The following is a 21,367-nucleotide window of genomic DNA, read 5'->3' as shown; positions in this document are numbered from 1 at the left end:
CCGTTAGACTTGGGATGGATTAGTGTCGTAAGTAATCTATAATATACCTGACTGGAGTCCAAGTATCCAAGTTAGAATACCAATAGTCAAATTTCCTGCAGTACTTAAGGTGCTCCACCAACCTATGGTTTATCTTGTTCAATCCCCTCTATGATATGCACATGTGCGTATTTGGCGTAAGAAAATTTAAAAGCAGAAGTATCACGAAACGTGAGGAATGTGAAGATGATATCATATACCATACTTGTAAGTTATTTTGTATGCATTACTACTTTTGCCCGAAACATTGATTGACCCATGACTTTAGCTAACCACATGCTAACGCTCTTTAAAGTTGGGCAACACGATAGTTAACCACATGTATCCGTAATCCATCTAGCACATTTTCATTTGATAATTATCATGATTAAAAACTGTCATGTTCGAACCACTAACCAACTCGGATGAATGGTTGGAATTTCACAAGACATGTTGCATCCGAGTCAAAAATGTTTTTGTTAAGATAAAACCTTATATGTGACATATTTAGATATTGGTGATTAGTTTTAAAATAGATAAATAGTAAAATATATGTTTACCCGTTATTTAAAAAATTGCTGGACTCGGTATGTGGAGCCGGGTAAGCTCGACCCGATTACCCACATCTGGATTCAACCGAGTATATTTTGTTTAAGCTTCTTCTCAAAAGTAAAAATCAGGAAAAAGGGGGCTGTAAAATAAAATCTCATTCACAATTATCTTTTTCTTTCTCAATATACATATATACTTATTACAGATCAGATCAGTGTGTGTGTGTGTGTGTGTGAAAAATGGGGTACACAAAAGGATTATTATCGGCGATAACGAGAGACGGCGAGCCGCTTGTGAAAAAACTAGCTGCAGTTTCCGTCTTCGGCGTTCTTCCGGCAGCCATGATCGCTTCTCTCATTTATTCTCCACCTGATTACTTCTACAATCGCAACAACAACAAATCATCTTCCTCCAAAGATTAGGTTTCCTTCTTTCTCTATTTATCTTTAACCTATATCTATATTATGTGTATATATTAATATGTATAATTGTATATATATTTGTTTAAATCGGATCTGTGAGCTGATGTATGTGAAAGTGTGTTTAGGTTTTAGAATTGAGTATGTGCAGCTTGTGATTTGCTTGAATTGAAGATTATATGTGTTTGTTTGTAGGTTAGCTTTTGTGTTTGATTATATGAAGAAAAAAAAAGTCGGATTTATTTCGGTTGGTGTGTAAGGTGTTTCGTAGTAATTTTGCCTCGTGTTACACTCTAGTATTGTTGTAATTTTGAAATCTTAATGTAGAGTGTTATATATGTGTAAGTTGGAATTTTTGTAAAATAGAAGTAGTTACATTAGTAAGCAGCATGGTTGGATGAGTCTCATCCCATGCAAAGGTTGGAGGGTCTTTTCTACCATTTAGGTAGAACATGGAAGCAGCCTCTCCACTTAGGTAGAGGTAAGGTTTGCCTACAACTTAACCTCCCCCATACACCGTCGAAGTATTGGGGCTCAAACCCCGTGATAGTTGGCCCTTTTGCAACAACCTGCACAACATGGATCACGTTTACAGTTCTTTTTGAACTTCATCTTTATGAAAACATGTCAGGGATACTAATCTGTAAATGTATTACAACAGGGAACACATAGACTTGTTTGAACCATGCCATTAAAGTTCTCAAGATTGTATCCATATTGTGTTTTCAATGGTTTCAAGTTGGGATTATAGGTGTATTGGTATATATCGGGTGAGGAAGGCTGTGTTTGTTGTCATAGAGAGAGGAGCTATTTTTTTTTTAATTTTTTTTTTAATGTTTTTTACATTTTTTTTAATCTATCCAAATAAGCATAAACTAAATCTTCATCAAATGGTAGCAATTGAAGTGATGCAAAAGGTGTAAGAAATGAGTTTCTTTCAATGACCCTAACAAGCACACCTTTACTCACCCTTATATACACCAAACACCTTTTTCTCTTTCTTTCTTACCAATTTCACTATATAATTCCAACATGAAACCCTAGATAAAGTAAAACACAAAATGCCACAATCTTGAAAATTTCATGGGTGGTTTGAACTTGTCCATGTCCTTGTCGTAATAAGTTTATGTAAGGATTAAAAAAGTCTACCTCCCAACTTGCTATGTTTAAGCGAAGATGGAGGCTGAAAAGATTCTAAAAATGTGAGCCCAGGCTCATAAAGTTTGCAACTAAGTTGGTATCGGTCTACATGCATAATAAGGATTTGGATTGAGTTAAATTTTGTGCCAGTTGAACATGAAGCAAGCTAGAGTATGATGCTAATGTAGCATATAATTATAAACGTCATGTTGATATAATTGGAGATGTTGAGGGAGTGTGTAATGTGAATTGATCTTGAAAATTATGTAAAATTTGTATATATATCTAATACCTTGCTTTATTCTTGACATGATTACTCTTCTAGCGGTATGGCTACCCCTATTTTGCATCAAGAATCAATAGTTTCCTTCTCTTTGATTTTCACGCACCCTATATTCCTTAAATGGAAAGAGGGACTTGTTTTCTTGGTCCAGAGATGTATTTTCTAGTTTGTTATTATTGCCCTACTTTCTTCAATGCACACAATGAGTCACTGGGCTAGTATAATATTAATCTCGACGTTATTTCCTTCTCTTTAATTATCCAGTCCAATTATAACTATAGACAACACTTGATGCCTAATTTTAACATTACTACTTTTACTGTGTTGCAACAGTCCCCACTTATTGGGATATCGTCCTTGAAATACTTGCACTTGGTGGGTTTTTTTTTGTATTCATTACAAGTAAATTTGGACAGCATTGTTTGTTTCATTTCAGATGTCATCCATCCTTTCTCTTCCGTCTATCTAAATTTAAAACTTCGTCACCAAAAGGCAACTTAAATGAAACTGATAAGACATGCTGAGAGTTCCCTAGTTGTGGAGTTTGTTCGTCTCTTTTTCTTTTCTTTTTTTTTTTGGTTGAATTGTGTCTTTTAGTTATAAGGGTTAACCAAGCAGAATTTAGAAATTGATCGTCACGTGTGCTGCAGCTACAACCTTTAAGCTTTGTTTATTTATGCAAGTGGACTAGAGTTATATGAAGTATGGAGAAAGCATCATTAGCGTCTTACATTCCATGTTTTTTATTCCATTACAAAAACATAACTTTTTGGGAACTAGTATTTTTATAAAAACCACCGTGGTCTCAGATTTGAGAAGCGGGTTATCTTTTGGTTTTGGATGGACATGATTTCATGAGTAATCTTCTAATATGTTTTTTGTTGAATCAAGTCAGCTGAATTCACCATGTTTCATTCATTAAAATTTGTAATTTCTCGTCACTTCGCTCGGTTGGCATTCAGGCTCCTATATTGGCTTGGAGCCTGATTGTCAACTTGTCACCTCAGTTGCATTTTTATAGAACTCATTATTATTATCTTTACTTGCCAGGATAGAAGCTAGAGACAAACTAGTGAATATCCTAAATCCCAGACTTGCAAGAAACACAGAATCTATGAGAATGCCATTCGACTTTTTGGAATGCAAACTAATTACCAATGTTGTTTTGCAGGGACTAGTTGGAAGTTGTAGAAATGTGTGGGGCAAAAGGATCGACTGAATAACCTAATGGTCATTATGTTAGCGGTATTATGGTTATAGCCATTTGGAAACTTAGTTTTGCTTGTTTAAGCCATTTGTTTCTGCTATATACTTGATCAGCCATCTAATAAAAGTTGACCATTGCAACTGTCTTAAAGCATTTACCTTCTGCTATTATCTTTGTCACTAAATTATGCTCCTAATTATGTGCTAAGTATTGTCATTGGACATCCAAGGTTTTTATATAATGTTTTGCTTGCATTTTTGCTAGAATTGTTCGTTTTAGGTTTCGATCATAAATACGTATATTTTGAGTTTAATTGACCATATACTGGATATAACATTTAGATTCGTCAATAAATAGTACTCATATTACGTAGTTTTCTAAGCTAGCAAAAAAATATTAGTATCTCGTTTTGAATAACCTTTTATCCTTTTAAGAATTTTTTTTAAAAAAAATAAAATAAAATTATGACATTGGTGGCCATTGTTATGGTCTTTGACCTTGGGGTATCCACCTGGGTTCGGGTTTCAGTTTTCACATTTGTGCGGTGGATTAAAAGGGATTTTTTGAGAGAACCCAATAATAATAATAAATTATGACCTAGTATCCTTGTAGCCGCTTCTTAATTTTTGTACTAGATGCTACCTGATACTTCGTGAGTTGAACATGAAACTTTCTTGAGGTAGAGAAAGTCTACGGGGGCCATTACTGTCGGCTTGGAGGTGGTTAAAAATTTATATTAAAGACATCCTCTAGAAAATATTTACTTACCAAATCTTTCTCTTTTTCAATACCAAAACCATGGGCTGTAAATGCATATGATTTCTTTAGCTTCTACAACGCTGTATTATTGTATTACTGTATTTCGTGATCAGTTGAAGACTTGAAGTTAGAATTAGAATAAGAATAAAACTTTAAATAACACCACACATAAAGAAGTGAAGGACTATAGTCAGTCTTTTTATTAGGTGTGGCTCTATTGTTAGTTTATTACCAAAAATTGATTATATAAAAGTTCGCAAGTAATCCTGAAGAAGGATTATTGCTTATGTGGGCCTAATAGATATGGACATTTCTAAGAAATCTGTCAAGAGCATGATCCATTATTCTTTTGTGCACTTCCATTAATCAATAACCGGTTATTTTTACTTAAAAATAACCTATAACCAGTTAACCACTTATATATTAATAATATTTATATTATTTATATATTATTATTTACTTACATGAATAACATATAGACGACACAATACACATGCGGCTCCTAAAACCCAATAAGTTCCTTTCCTTATTCCAATTAAAACCTAAAATTCTAAAAACCTAAATTCCCAAAATTCCTTCGATCGATTGATCAATAACCCTCAGCAAAAAAATCAATTTATCTATCAATCATCCAACCGATTCAATACATTCAAGCGATTCAACCATTCAATGGATGATATCATAACTAGGTTATTATGTTTATGTTTGGATGATTAGATGTGATTTTTAAGCTCCTGAATTGTTTTTTTAATATGTTTTATGTTTCTGATATAGTATGCTGCGTTCAGTTGACCATAATACAGGTATTTGTTCTATTTTCTTGCATAAGTTAATAAAAACTGAAAACAGGTTAACATGTTTCGGTTAACCGGTTTATAATAACCATAATCAGGTTACACAGGTTAATGATTTTCTCTCCAATAATTGGTTAATAACCGCTATAGGTTAACCGAAATCGATTAATTTTTTTTAAAAAAATAACCGTAACCGGTTATTACTAAAAATTAGCCTAATCGGTTAACCTATATTTGCACCACTACTACAAGCCATTCCAAATATGCTAGGGGAAGCAATACAAAAAACCACAAAACCAATATTATATTTGCTTTTGTTATCACTAGATCCATGATACATTTTCTCTTTGTTTTATGCTGTAATGCCATGCCTAACTGCCTAAGCACTAAACAGTAGTTTATAATCTTTTTATACAAAAGGCAATCCACACACTTTTTATCTCTCATTTGTCTATATATTTGTCTATATATGTTAAAAAAAAATGTTTGTCACCATGAAATTTGCTTGGTATAACACAACAATTGATTCCCAATTTTCAATATCATAGGAAGGTGTAAATCTTGAAGGATATGGGTTCGAAAAAGATCAATATTATGATAATGACTAATGAGTATGTAAAAGTAAAAAGTACTAAAGGAAAACGATGATATATCTTAGTCTGTATTAAGTTGAACTACAGGTTACGCAACTACATTAAAAGGAATATGATTTGTGATTAACATATCGAAATTTCCATTTAAGGACTAGACAGAAAACAGGTTTTACTTTCGTACTAAAACTAAGATAAAATTTAGTTATGAAACTTTGGCCCTTCTTTTTATACTATTAAAATTAAAAGTCAAATGTCTCATATACATTTACACATCTTGACAATTTGTCCATTACATTACAAAACTAAAACACATAACCAATAGCTTAAATGGCACATATACAAGAAACTGTTTTGTTCTATAATTCTGCTACCAAAACTGTAAATATTAACAATCTAGTGTTTTGTGCTTGGTTAACAGCCAAACTTGCTTTTAGGGTGGGGGAGGGCTTCTCCACTCCTCTCCTCGATTTTTCTTCTCCTCCCCTCCTCTCCCCTAATGTTAGGAGCACCTCGTCACTCCTCCCCACTATTTTCTATTTAATTTATTTTTTACTTATTTTATTTCAAATAATAACTAAAACTTTTTATTTAGTAAATTAAAAATACAACTAAGATACATAAACACTGCAAAATTAAAAACTTTATAAAAAAAATTAAAAATTACAAAGGTTTTAAATACTACATAATTAAAACAATATTAAAATATATTAGAAGAAATAAAAATATAATAATGTATAAAAAAAACATTTTAACCCATTTTCATAAAAAGTTATAAGTGTAGGGGGTAAAGTGTAAAAATGAAATTTAGTGTCTGCTGCACGTGCTTGTCTTCTCCAATCAACCAGATTATATATATAGATAGTATATATATATGATGGATATTTCATTAAAAAAAAGGAAAGGAAGAAAGCAATGATTAGTAACGGTCGAAACTAGCGGCACAAGAACCGGCACAGCCCTCCCCACCCAACTGGTACCGGGGGGTCGGTGCGGTGTGTCAGCCGGTACCGGTTCCCTCCCCTACCCACTCCGTCCAGCCTTAGAGTAACGATTCGTACACTAAACTATAAACAACTATATTATCTCACACTCTTCATATACAAAACTACATTATCACACAATTATACTATACAATTATACATATTTTGTTCTGTATAAATGATATTTGTTTTATACACTTTTGATGTACTACTAGGTGAAAATCTAAGGTGGGGCTTGACATACGTCACTATTGATAGTGAATTGACTTCAAAAAGCTCCCAATCTTCAATCAAATCAATTTCAAATCCGATACATCTTCCCACTCTTCACATTAAATGAGAAATCTTGCACACAAATAAGCCTCTTGTCTATTTTCACTTTTGGTTTCATTTTTTGCAACTTTTAGGCTTGGGGATGGGACACATTCATATTCCCCCATCCCATTTCATTCCAAAAAAAAGAATGACCTTAATTATCTATCTATACATCTGACATTATTCTTTTAACAATTTTTGAAATCAACAACAAAAAAAAATAAAATACAACTAACAACATATGAAATCAAACAAAGCACGTTCTATTACTATTATTGTTGGTTTAATCAACTCTTAGCATTTATTTACATAATATATAATACTACTTGATAACAATCATGGTCATATATTATCACTAATAACAATAATATATATATATATATATATAGATTGCATATAACACATTGATCTTATAATCAAATAGGTAGTAACAACTGATTAAAACCGGCTCTCTCGAATGACACCCCATCGTTGCCACCATGCTCATTTGTAGCTTCGACTCCTAATCTTGTACCACCAACGTTGTCGCTTGTATTGATATAGTAGTCCATTACACCGGCATTTGGTTGCTCAAACGGAAACATTGGAGTAGGGGGGATATAATCCATCTCCCAACAGTTCAAGCTAGCATTCGGGAGTTGTGGAATGTTAAAATGGACCTCAGTTTTGCATTGTTTGGAGACATGTGTAGCGGGTTGATTTAGGACGAGTTGACGTTTCGAGTTAGGAGTGGTTTGAAGGGTTGAAAATGTTGGTAAGTTAAGGAGTGATTTGAGGTCTTGATCATGGGTTAATTCTTGATGATTGTCACCAAATAGAAAGGGATTTTGGAGGGATGGTTGGTTCATTAAGGATGTTGTGCCTTCATTGAAGGGCTTTTTGGTAATTTCAGTGGGGGTTGGAGTTGGGGGTGATGGTGCTATGGTTGATGTGCTGTGTTGTTTGAATTGAGGATAGTTTTGGCCACCATTTGGTTTCTTTTCCCCTAGTTTGTGAAATATTCTACAAATCACCCATTCATCCTACAAACATAAATGTTATTATGTATGCATTAATTTTTATAACGATTTATATGTATGTATGAACCTTAAATAAGTAACAAGTAAATACAGGGGTTCCTTTTATGTATTTTAATTGCCACTCAATACAAAAATAATCCAACTTGCTAAAACCATGATAACACATTTTCAATCTTTTCAGAAATGATACTACAACATTTTCTATAATCATAACTTTTCAAATTTGGTCACAAATATAACAATGGAAAGATATAATAATATCACTACTGTATTATTTATGTAAACGCATGATGGAAACAATGGATTTACTTGGGAACCCAAAATGGAAATAGTGAAATGACAAACCAGTCCAATCAGCAAAAAGTCAATCAAAAATGGATAGATGGAAAGGTCATAAAAGTCAACCCAAAGAAAGAGACAAAATAAATGCATAGAGAAAGGGTTGTACCTTACACGTGTGCCGATAAGAAAAGTCTCCATCAAGGCGGTACTCGTGCATGACCCATTTGGTCTTTTCACCATGAGGAGCCCGACCCTTGTAAAATACCAATGTCTTTTTCATGCCCAAAAGGGTCCGACCCGACCCACTACTATAAACCTCCCGGTCCTTGCCCGTTGCCTTCCAATAACCCGTTCCCGTGGCCCGGTTCGTCCTTAGCCCGGTTGGGTACTTTCTATCCCTCAAGCTATAGAAATACCACTCCCTTTCTCCCATTTTTGCCACTTCTACAAAAACCAAATGTTAATTAAATTATATGCACATTATACACCCATGATCAAAAGAGATAAAATATACTACCCATCTTTCTTTCTTACTTTTTTTTTTTTTTTCTTTTTCAAATATATATAATTAAAATGGATATATGTAACAATAATAGATATAAACTTAGTTCTAAAAGACGTTGAACTTTCTAATAGACCATTAATATGATTGTCCATTATGCATATATATGATATAATTGTACATTAAATACACACAAAAATAAATTAATTCAGGCTGATTCATTCTAGCTAAATTATTGGTTTGGACCGTACCACAAACAATTATTTCACAATCAATGCACTTTACAATTTTAATGTCCAAAAAGAAATGATGTTGAATGCATAATTATATGTATATATAAGACTATTTGCATATGGTGCAACTGATACACAAAGAAGCACAGCTAGTACAACAGAACCTCTTTGGTGTAAGTATAAAGAAAATTTTGCAAGTTAGATGTGCCATTGTCAGAAAAAATGAATTTAGATTAGATTTTATGGGCCAGTATATATAATTAAATATATATATATAAAATAAAAACAAAATCATGGAAGCAGTTGAACACATATACATACACCTAATAATATAATAAAAAGATATATAGTACACGGCTAGCTAGCTAAGAATATGTATTATGGGCCTAAAAAGCTGTCATATAACCATTTGTTTACTATGGTATTGTTTGATGGATAATAATATGGCTAGCTAGCTATTTGTTAAAATAATTATAAAATATATACCTTAGTTAATAATATAATGGTGTTCAACAAATTTAACTTTCAATGAAAGAAAGAAAGTCTAATGATTTGTGTAACATTATTATATATGTATGTATTCAAGTAATATAAATAAGGTTTGTGGTTTATGTATAATGGATTAAATTAAAGCATTAATTAATGTGTTGAATGGAAAATTGTCCGTTCAAAGGTTTGAAAATGTTGCTAAGTGTGTCTTTAAATGTGGAAGTGTACATCCATAAAAAAAAAAAAAGAGTTGAAGGTAAAAGTAGTATATCCCCAAGGCCTAAAGTGTGTTATATAGCAACAAATGGTGAAATTGTTAATAATTTAAGTGTATTTAGTGGTGCAATGTGTCCCAAAATTTCTTTATGAAACTCATTATATGATTTTATTGAACTAATAACAATGTGTTATTTAAAGTTAACACTCTCTAAACCCTAAAGCAGTTTGTGTGATGGTGAAAACAAATATAAAATTAAACTTAGAAGGAGGATAGAAATACCAGGTAGCTCCCAAGGTTCACAACGGTTAAGATCAACTTCAGCAATGTGAACACTAGCAAATGATGAAAAGGTAGTGGTGGATGAAGAATTCCCAAAAACTTTAGAAGCAAGATAGAAAGTGATGAGCTCTTCATCAGTTGGATGGAACCTAAACCCTGGTGGCAAATTACCACCTCCATTATGTTGTTGGTCTGATGATGAATATTCTCTTCCACCACCACCACCAAGCTCACTTAGTATCTCTTCTATCCCAAGCATTATTATTAATTGTTGTTGTTATGACTCTCAAAGAATGAAAGAAAGAATTAGAGTCTGTGTGTTGTACTAAATATGTTGGATTATGATGAGGGAAGCAAATTAACACTGAAATATAAAGAAAGAAGAGAAAGGGAATTTGGGATCATAATAATAAAGGCTATATAGCCCTAACTAGACAACACCTGAAAAGGGGTCCTATAATGAGTACAATGACAAAATACCAAGCACATAAAATAATAAATTAGAATAAAAAATTAGAACGAATTGTATCTTTGGTCCCTATGTTATCACACATTTTGCATGTTTGATACAAACACGTGCAAAGTCGCGAAACGCAACCCTGTCATATCACACCTGTTGCAATTTTGGTCCAAACAGACGGATCCGTCTATTTTTACCGTTAAAGACATCATGTGCCCCTCACATGAGGGGTAATACTATCTTTTCATATAAACGAGGACTACTTATGCAACTAACCAAAATATATACCATCATCATCAAATTACTATTTTATGTATTTTGGTGTGTATTTATGCGTTTTTACATAAAACCAAATTCATTTAATCCCAGCTAGATCAAAGACATCTCTCAGATTATTCAAAGATAATACATCATACCAAAACCCAAATAACGAAGTGGAAAAAAATCAATAAATATAGAAGTTGAAGTGGACGGTTTTGAAGGTGAGAGATATAATGATGTTTTTCATCAATTGAAGCTTCAAGAACAATCTTCTTCACAAGATATTGATGCTAATCGATCTTATGTTCAATCAAAATACAATCCGCTCAGCCCTTTCCAATTCCGGTCAGTTTCAATCCAAATTCCGATCAATTATTTGATGGGGAGGGGGCGAATTTGGGTGGGGTTGGTATGAGTTTGCTGAAAAAATCTCAGCCTCTCAGGTGGAAGTTTTGGATAGTTTTTTGGCTGAAAATTTGGGTAAAAACCATAATTCAGCAACTGCCGCTGTTCAGCCACCATCACCCACCTCTGGGTTGGTGGTCGGGCACCATGTGGGACCTGATGGTGCGTTTTTGGGGCTGGGTTTGGGTGTTCGATCGCTGGATTCTCAAAAAATAGATTTGGAGGGGTTGCAATGTAATGAAACTAAAACCGTTAATTCTTTTGAGAATATTGTTACTCCTAGATCCTCAAAATTGGCCACCATTGAAAATATGGTTGATCATTGGGATAAAAATGTTGTTTTGGATGTTGATGATGATATATTGAAGAAGGAAACTTATATATTTATGTAATTTGATGACATATATAATTAGATACAGACATATATAAGTGATTTGATGATGATGATAATATATGCATTTGCAAGAGTAGTCCTCGTTTATAAGAAAAGACAATATTGCCCCTCACGTGAGAGGCACATGATGTCTTTAACGGTAGAAAATAGACGGATCCGTCTGTTTGGACCAAAATTGCAACAGGTGTGATATGACAGAGATGTGTTTCGCGACTTTACAAATGTTTGTATCAAACTTGCAAAATGTGTGATAACACAAGGACCAAAAATGCAATTCGCTCAAAAAATTATATATTCTTTATAAAATTAATTATTAAAAAAGAAAATAATAAAGCTACCAATATCGATCAAAAATGTTTTTAAGAAAGATATATAAGATGAGGTGAAGGATATTTGTAAGAAAAGTGGTGTTATGAAATAAAAAACGGAAGGTGGTGATGATAATAAAATGTCTATCTATGAAAAGATTGTAAAAAATAATAGAGATAATGTTCATGTATGTATATACTATTATTTAAATTGGGTATCATGTATGGAGAATTTCTATATTATATGTGTAAGAATCTAATATATGTCATGTTGATTAGGTTGTTTGTTTGAGGAACAATTATAACTGATATAAACAATCCAAGTAGGTTATAGTTGTTATGTAATGAATTTGTCAAGAAAGTTATTAGGCTTATTATTCAAGAGGATACATAATTTTTAAAAGAGTTCTAATTTTCACCTATCTTTGTTTTCATATATATCTTTTAAGCTAGATATAATAATAATTTATGATAGCTTAAATCGTTAATATTTTAGTACATTGTGTTTGAATTTGTAATTTTCTACTTCCAAAGTATAGCTAGAACATTTTGTAGCTGATTAACAAATTAGGTCTGTATGTTTAAACATGTAATATATCCTTTAGTAAGTAGTTGTGTACTTGTGTACACTTGCAAATATTAATGTAAAGTTGTTGTTTCCCTTTATTGCATTTCTAAACCGGAACAACCAAATATTACTTCACTTATCTACATAAACCAAGAATTGATCAATTAGTGCTCAAACAACCAATTTATAACTTAACGGTTATAGATGGTGACTTTCGTTTTTTCTTTTAAAATGTGTTTACTCACGTAATTAATCCTGAAGATTATAAAAGTTTAATGATATACCACAATAAAATATAACCAAACATATGTTGGCTATGACATGTTTTCCCATCATATTTATGTTTTGTCACTTTATTAACAAAAAAAATTCTACATAGATAGTATGATTGAACATGATGGAAGTTCAAATAGTATAGAACTCGATTTTATTTACCCTTGAAAGATACCATAAACCAAATATTACCCGTTAGGGAATTAATGTAGTTAAAAAATGAGAGCGTTTGAGAAGGCGTCTGGTATCCCAACCATATTTTTGATAACCCGACCAGACTATTAATGATAGGGGGGTGCTTTTACTCTATCAGATTTACCATTACAGACAAGGAGCCCACACTATTTTTGAACAATATGGTCGAGATACCAAAATTGTTGGTCGGGATACACTAGACGTTTGAGAATGGGGGGCATGATGTGTAATAAATGTGAAAGACGAAGGGTACAGAGTTTATGCGTGCGTGTGGGAGAAAGATAAAAAAGGAGTCAGGTTATTCAGAAAGTAGACTAGGGGTTTCAGAGACTATATCTATAGCTTAGCTATTCTGCCCTCCTATAGCCTTTTTATTATAAAAATAGATATTATATTAGTATAATTTTATAATTTACAATTTAATTTGTATTGTTCCATATGAATATTATCCTTGAGTGATGATATACCTAAGGATATCTCAGATAAAGAAGTTTGTGCACATCCGTCGAGATCTTTTCCTATCTTATTCTTGTCCATAGCATTGACACATGTTCGTTTTTACTTGTCCATAGCCTATATATCCTTCACCAAGGATATGGTTTTGGATGTCCATAACCTCTTTTTAACTTTACATTTCATTTAAGGATATGATGTAAGGGTATGTTTGTATGGTTAGAGATAAAATTAAAAGATTTTAAAGATTTGTAAGGATATGATGTGCCAGCTAAAGGATGCCTAAAGACATCCTTAGCATTGGAGATAGCCTAAGAGAATTTCTATTTAAAAATTTAAAAAAAAATTACACTACAAAAAAACAGGTTTTCAGAGACTGAAAAATAGAGACTGATTTTCCTGTTTTCTATAGGCTGATACTTTCTATGACTAAGCTTCCGTAACTAAATAATCAACGACTGATATTTAAGTTTCTGAAGACTTTTTTTTAGTGAAAAAAGATTCAATATATGCATGTGACTCCTTTGCATGTGACTTCTCATTTTGTTTGTCTCATTTTGTTTGAAACAATACAATATTGAAATGTATAAAAATATGGATATTAGATGATATATTGATAAAATCTTAGATATTATAAAAGATAAATGATATTAATTTGTACCATTTATTTTAATTAATCTATCAAAAATATTATGCATGAGATACTTGTATTGTATGTTATATATAAAACTTGTATAGTTTAACAACAACATATTTAACAAGCAATCGAAATATGTAAGTATAACATGATATGAGTGAAGGCTAAGATAATTAAAAACAGAAAAATAAAAGATATTATGTGGTATATATCGAAAGCGCTAACCATCTACCAATAAACTAAAACAGGATTGATATATTTTTAAAATGACACGTGGTGTAATATTTGATCGACACGTGTCATTTTAATTTATTTATTTTATTAAATTAGCATTTTAATTATAAATAAATTCAAATTCCTTATTAGACTTATAATTAAACTCTAACTCTTGACTTATTAATAACATATTCAATTTCCTTATTAGAATTTTAATTCAACTCTAACTCTTCGCTTATTAATAATACAAAATACATAATAACCTTATTTGATTGATCTTTTTCCATTAATAAATTGTCATTTTTTTTCTCAATTATTCAACTCTTATTATTTATATTACTTATAATAAGTTATTAACATGAAGACTTAAAAACTTTGAGTTTACGATCTGAAATCACAAGGCTATTTGTCGCCATCTAATATGCTTACAAGTTCTGTTTTTGATGTGATTCTAAAAATTTAAGGTAAATATAAACTCTAAATAAACATATATTATATTTATCATTATCCTTTTTATTATAATTTAGTTTCGATCAGCGGTTTACTATAACCATATTTTATTTCATACCAGTGAATGATGTATGAGACATATTCGAATTTCTTTTTGATACAATTTAAATAACTATCGTACATCGTACGGGTATTAGAACTAGTTTTTTTATATAAATATATACTAGTTTTTATTTATAGTTATTTTAATATGCGACATTTCTTTTTGAAAAACTGATATTATTTTTTATGTGATTGTCTCACGTATGTATAATATATATAGTTATATGTAGGTAAGGTGTTGATAACATATCAACTTTTTAAAAAAAAATTGTTTGCAAAGTGAGTAGGAAACTTATAATTATATAAAGAAAACTTACCAATCTTTATAGAAAAATGAAAGAAAAAGAGAAAGCAATATACGAGTATTATTTGATTATATAATTTTTATAGAATTTTTTTTTTTTATGAGATATGCTATGATTATTATATCCAGGCTATACTTCATTAATTAATGAATTAATAATGTCATCACAGAAAAAGAAAGTTGACACGTGCGGGGAATTTGGGGAAAAAGAGGGAAAGGGGGGCAAATTAATTAACAAGATAAGAGAGGGTGACGTATGTAAGCCTACTACTCTACTTCTGTTTTGTTTACTCCCTGAAGTAAAAGATACTAGCCACAATTACAATTACAATTACAATTAGGAGAGGAAATAGACAGCGAGCTGGCTTGCTAGATGGGGAAGGGTTGGGCAAAAAAAGCGAGCTTTGGCTGCCATGTGAGCGAGATGGGCGCGAGCTCTTGTGGGCGAGCTTTCAACTCGCAGGGAGATGAAGGAGTCAGGGGGGCGAAGTGAAAATATCCATATGATCATTGAGGACCTGCAGTGTAAATTTACATGCTTTAGAGGTGTAAAGTGACAAGTCTAGGAACCTGTTTTTTGTTTTGTTTTGTTTTTTTTTTGTTTTTTAGCTGTGCACTTTTTTGTTTTTGTTTTTTTTTTCCCTCCAACCTTTTAACTTCTTAATTGTGTAGAAAAGTGAAAGTTTAGCATAATTTTTTTTTTTCTAACTTTTTTTTTTTGGCATAATATAAACTTTTTTTAATTATATAATGTTTTACTTTTAATATGTAATGTGTTTTAAGTGTTATGTAATGTATTTTGTTATTAATAAAAAATACAAATTAAAAAAGGGTTAGTTATGTAAAGTTTATAATAATAAGGATAAAGTATTAAAATTGGAAGAAAATGTTGGGAGTTTCAGTTGCCACTAAAAAAAGGTTGAAAAAAGATTAGAGGGTTGAAATGAGGTGGAGTAATTTGATTCGGTATTTGAAGGGAGATGGGAGGGTTGAAACCTCGGCTCCCCTCCCCCATTCATTCATTGTTGCGAATTGCGAAACATGATATTTACGCGATATTTTATCCATTCATTGTTGCGAATTGCGAAACATGATATTTACGCGATAGTTTCATATGTAAACAATATGTAATAGTGATAATAAGATTTTTACGTTAAATTTTCAAACTCAAATTAAAAAATAAAAAGCAATAAAACATGTAACAATAATTTATATAAGAGATTATTATTTATGGATGTAACTAATTATGACAAAATGTCTATGTTATGTAAAAGTTTCGTAAAATGTCTATGTAATGTAATGAACTTTTAAATCCTGATTATTGGATGTACTTAGATATATGCGGCAACCATATAATCTGTCACGTGTAAATTTTTGATTGGTCAAGTACATCTAATAATCAGGAATTGAAAGTTCATTACATGACATAGACATTTTACAAGATCTTTACATAACATAGACATTTGGTCTTAGTTAGTTACATTCATAGGTAATAATCCCTTTATATAAATAATAAGAATAATAAATTTATAAAAATATATAGCAAAACAATAGCAATATTAAGGCGGATAATAATATTTTGACGACGATGATGTAATATAATATCTTGTTTTAAATGTTACATGAACATAATGCATAACGATGATGAAAATTACTGCATATTATAAAACATTATCTATATACCCTTATAAAACAAACTGTCTTCCCCCTCCTTCATTTTAAGAACCTAAAATAACACATTTACCCTCTATCTTAATACATCCTTATTTCCATTTATAAACTGTGACTAAAATGTCCTTAAAAAAAGTCAACCTCACATAGTAAAAACCCTAATGCAAAATTCGTCCCCTTCCTTGCCCTTTTCGTATCCCACCACAACAATTCATCGCTTCTCTTACCGCAATGAAATTACTTTTACGTTAATAACCACACCATCACAACCACCGTTACGGCCGCTCATTGCGCGGACACTAATCTAGTATATAAAAAAACAAGTGAATATAATCAAAACCAAATATTTAAAGATAAAACCGTAAAGTATCAAAGTTGTTTGACAGAAACATGAGAACCCAAAAGTTTGATGTCAAAAAATTAAAAACAAAAACTTGGATGAAAGCAAAAGTTAAATGATAAAAGCTATAAGAGGTAAAATTGAAAAGAGTGAAAAGGTTTTTTTTTTAATAGGTAAATTATTCTATTCCTACTCTTCTATTGCATGACTGATATATACAATAATCAGGGGAGACCAAGAGGAGGGGCAAACCCGATTCCAGGTCAAGGCATATATTCATAGGTGACATAAAATTTTAAAAAGCATATATTTTATAGAGTTAACGACTTAAATCGTCCTTGTGGTTTACCTAAATTGTCTAGGATCGTCTTTAATTTTTAAAACTGTCTATTATCATCCTTATTAGATGGAAAACAATCACGTATCATCCTTTCTGGAAACGGACGTTTACTCCATGCCGTTAACCCCATCACGTGCCGCCCACATGAGGGCATTTTTGTATTTTCCCCTTTTTGTTGACCGATCCCCTCCATTTCTCTCTTTCTTTATTCCTTTTCCTTTTCTATATATTCCCCCAAAATCTAATTTATTCCCCTGTGAGCATTCATCTGTGAGCCTGATCATCTGAGTCAGAACCACTTTCAAACTCTTCATTTTCAAAACCTCAACCTCCTCCTCATCACCAATAACTTCACCTTCTGCAAAGGGTACATTGCTACCCATGAACTCCACATTTTCATCCACATGCAATTTAAATTCTCTCATATCCACTTCCACATCTTGTAATTCATTATCCTCATCTACTATGTAATCACTATCATTTTCACTGTCATCCTCACTCCGCTTACTGTCATCCTCACTTTCCTTACTGTCACTAGAGTTATTCTCACCTTGACTACTTTCCCCTTCTTCTTGTAAATGTGATTTGCCCTTCTGAGTTTCTCTCACATTGACATTCTCATTTCCTTGACCATTAGGGTTTATAACAGGTTCTGATTCATTCACATTGTCCTTTCCAAAGTCTTCTTGGCTACTAGGGGTTAAAACAGGTTCACTCACATTCCAATCAAGCAATAATTTTCTATAGGTTCCTGGTTTTTTCCTAGTTTTTGGTCTAGATGAACTGCCTATATCATCTGGTATCTCTTCAATTGCTACTTTAGATGTTCTAGGCAGAAAATAATCCTTTAAGTTTGACATGCCATGTTCAATGTAAACATTTACCAAGTTAGTTTGTTCTACATAATTAGACAAGTTATGAACATCTTGATCACTAGCTAGTGGTTGCAGACCATCATCTAAAGAACAACCTGGTTTTAGAAAGTAATAAAACATCCTTTGCCCTTCAACATAACCCAAATCCGTCATAATAGAGTCCATTTCATGAACTGAAAATTGGTCGATATTAATGCAATCAGCATAGTTGACCTTACCCTTTTCATACGACATGCCTGGCCATGGTGTGAAAAACCCTCCATGGTGAACCTTCATCGAGAACAAGCCAGCGTAACAGTCTACAATTTAAAAAAAAAATTAAATAAATACAATAATAAACCCACATACAGATATTCATATAAATATATAAAGAAAAAGGTGATATAAAGAAAAACATAAATACATATACTCACGATATATACTGTCAAGATCCCATTCTTCACCAGCAACACGAATGGTATATAATGGACACCCCATAATAGCTATTAAGGTTTACATAGACGAATAAGGAAGAATATGTAGGTGATTTTGTGTATAGGATCGAGTGTGATTTTGGTTTTGGGGATTAGGGTTTTGAAAGAAAAAGGGGGTTGGGGGAATAAATTAGATTTTGGCGTAAATATATAGGAAAGGAAAAGGAATAAAGAAAGAGAGAAGTGGTGGGGATCGGTCAACAAGGAGGGGAAAATACACAAATGCCCTCACGTGGGCAGCACGTGATCGGGTTAATGGCATGGAGTAAACGTCCGTTTCCAGGAAGGATGGTACGTGATTGTTTTCCATCTAATAAGGATGATAATAGACAGTTTTAAAAATAAAGGACGATCCTAGACAATTTAGGTAAACCACAAGGACGATTTAAGTCGTTAACTCTATTTTATATTATAAATTGGGAAGATCTAATTAATCAAATTGTTATGAAGAATGTTAGGAAAAATAAAGGACGATCATAAGTTAACTAACTAATATAGTATATATTTCTAATATTATGATTTTGTTAAGTACAAAAAAAATATATAGTTTTATTATTAAAAAAAATTAGTTTATACATTTGAATACGTTAGGAGTTGGGGGCATTTTTGTCTCTGTTTGGCCGGTGCACTTAAATCTTTAGGGCCGCTGCTGACAATAATTGTACCAATTTTATAAGTTGTATGTTTTTAGAAATGCACAATAAAATAAATTTGATTTATGAAATATTATACCAATTTTAATACGTAAAAGATATACAATAATTAATTATTTAATAAAAAGCATCCATATATATATATATTTGTTTTTTTCATATAATTTTATAACAATTGAATGTTTAATTTATAGCCTGATAAATTAAAAGCGTAAAACAAACAAAAAAAGCAAACCGAAATCAAAACCAAAAATCAACCCAAACCGAACATCAAAACTTATAAATTGAATCGAATCGAAATTGAATCCAACGTTTTTGATTTTTTGAAAATCGAAAGGATTGGTTCGAGTTTTAATTTTTAGCCAAAACCGACCCATAGTCCTATACTCACCGTTACTTTTGATAGGGTAAATAAAGGTGGGCATTGGATCGAAACCGGTTCTTGGTCAACGTTTGACCATGTTTTTTCGATTTCTTTCAGGTTTTTTTGGGTTCGGAATCGATTGGAACCGGTAAGGAACCGATATTTGGATCCAAAAGTGGAACCGGTCCCAAACCGGCGGTTCTTAAGGAACCGAAAACCGGTTCCAATCGGTTCCGGTTCTTGGATAATCCAGAACCGGTTTTTTTGCCCACGTCTAAGTGTAGGTGTTTGGTAAATTAGCCGATGCTTGTAATATATGAAAGTAAAATAAAGTAAAACAGCCAACATATTTTAAAGATGAAAAATATACTTAGTTAGAAGGTATTTAATTATTTTATCATTTTAGAAGTTCAAGCTACAACTTCAAATTTATTTCAGTTATCTTATGTTTTTAAAAGTTACGAAAATTATATGATACTAAAATACCAAGTAACGAAACAAAGCTAAAAAAGATCATAAACTTAGTCTCTTATAAGTTAGTTAGCAAACACCACCCGAAAAATCTAGTTATATTATGAGTAATGTTATAGTTGATAAAAATAACTAAATAAGAATGCAATTGAATTTAAGCAAATGATGTATATTATAATCTGCCAAAGCACAAGTTAGATAACAAATGATACCTTAAGGGCGCGTTTGGTTTACATAATATTTTGTGAAGGAATGGAATTTTTCAAAGGAATTGGAATTTGAAGGAATGGAATTTGACGGAATGTTTTTGATTTTTTGAAAATTCAAGTGATGAAAGGAATGAAATTCCTTCCTCCATCCCCAAGGAATGGAGATTCCATCAAATGATGGAATGTTTACATTCCTATGGAATGAGATTTCCTCTTCTTTCTGCAACCAAACGTACTAAGGAATGAAATTCAAATTTAAATTCCATTAAATTCCATCAGATTTTGTGAACCAAACGCGACCTAAAAGTTGAACCCAAGCTGTAACGACACCCCATTTCACATATGACATTGAAAATGAAAAAACGATCAGAACTACAATGAAGATCTTGCTTTTCTTGACACCTTGAAAACCCATTTGAAAGAACCCAACTGGTACTTTTAAAAATATATACCCCTCCATCCTATATTAAATGTCTAATTTTGACTTGTCAAGTCTTCTGCTTTAAACTATGACCGTAAAAATATTTGTCTATGTTATATAAACTTCATATAAATTATATGGACGGATTGAGTTTCTAATGTACTTTTTATTGATATAACTTTCATCAACTATTATATAACACAAACAAAGATATTTATGGCCAAAGTCGCAAACTGAAGACTTGACAAGTCAAAATTGGACATTGGGACGGAGTGAATATTACATTATGACCACAATCACTTCATAAGAGATGGGACAGAATGACAAATGATATTACGTTTCTTATTGATAACTCCTAATTTATGAATATCAGCCAATTGAGTTAACAAATGATAGTATATGGAGTTAACAAACTTTAGTGTTTATAAAGCTTAAAACCA

At 31.8% G+C, this 21,367-nt stretch overlaps 1 protein-coding gene and 1 long non-coding RNA gene across 2 annotated transcripts; one reads left to right on the top strand and one right to left on the bottom strand.

Moving 5' to 3' along the window:
• The first annotated feature begins 423 nt into the window (after positions 1–423).
• LOC122588904 lies at positions 424–3,772 on the top strand. The gene is made up of 2 exons (XR_006322199.1): positions 424–992; positions 3,584–3,772. It is a non-coding gene; the product is annotated as an uncharacterized LOC122588904 (long non-coding RNA).
• Positions 3,773–7,321: 3,549 nt separating this feature from the next.
• On the bottom strand, positions 7,322–10,436 carry LOC122589681 (protein CUP-SHAPED COTYLEDON 3). Its single transcript, XM_043762005.1, has 3 exons — positions 10,085–10,436; positions 8,528–8,805; positions 7,322–8,082 (listed from the first exon to the last, which is right to left on the bottom strand). Exons 1-3 carry the CDS (start codon positions 10,341–10,343, stop codon positions 7,477–7,479), a joined length of 1,143 nt encoding a protein of 380 aa, XP_043617940.1. The 5' UTR covers positions 10,344–10,436; the 3' UTR covers positions 7,322–7,476.
• Positions 10,437–21,367: the final 10,931 nt, after the last annotated feature.

The sequence above is a fragment of the Erigeron canadensis genome, chromosome 2 (genome assembly GCF_010389155.1).
Source record: "Erigeron canadensis isolate Cc75 chromosome 2, C_canadensis_v1, whole genome shotgun sequence".
Classification (NCBI taxonomy): Eukaryota; Viridiplantae; Streptophyta; class Magnoliopsida; order Asterales; family Asteraceae; genus Erigeron; species Erigeron canadensis.
Note: the sequence above shows the minus strand (reverse complement) of the source record. Positions and strands in the feature narration are given on the sequence as shown.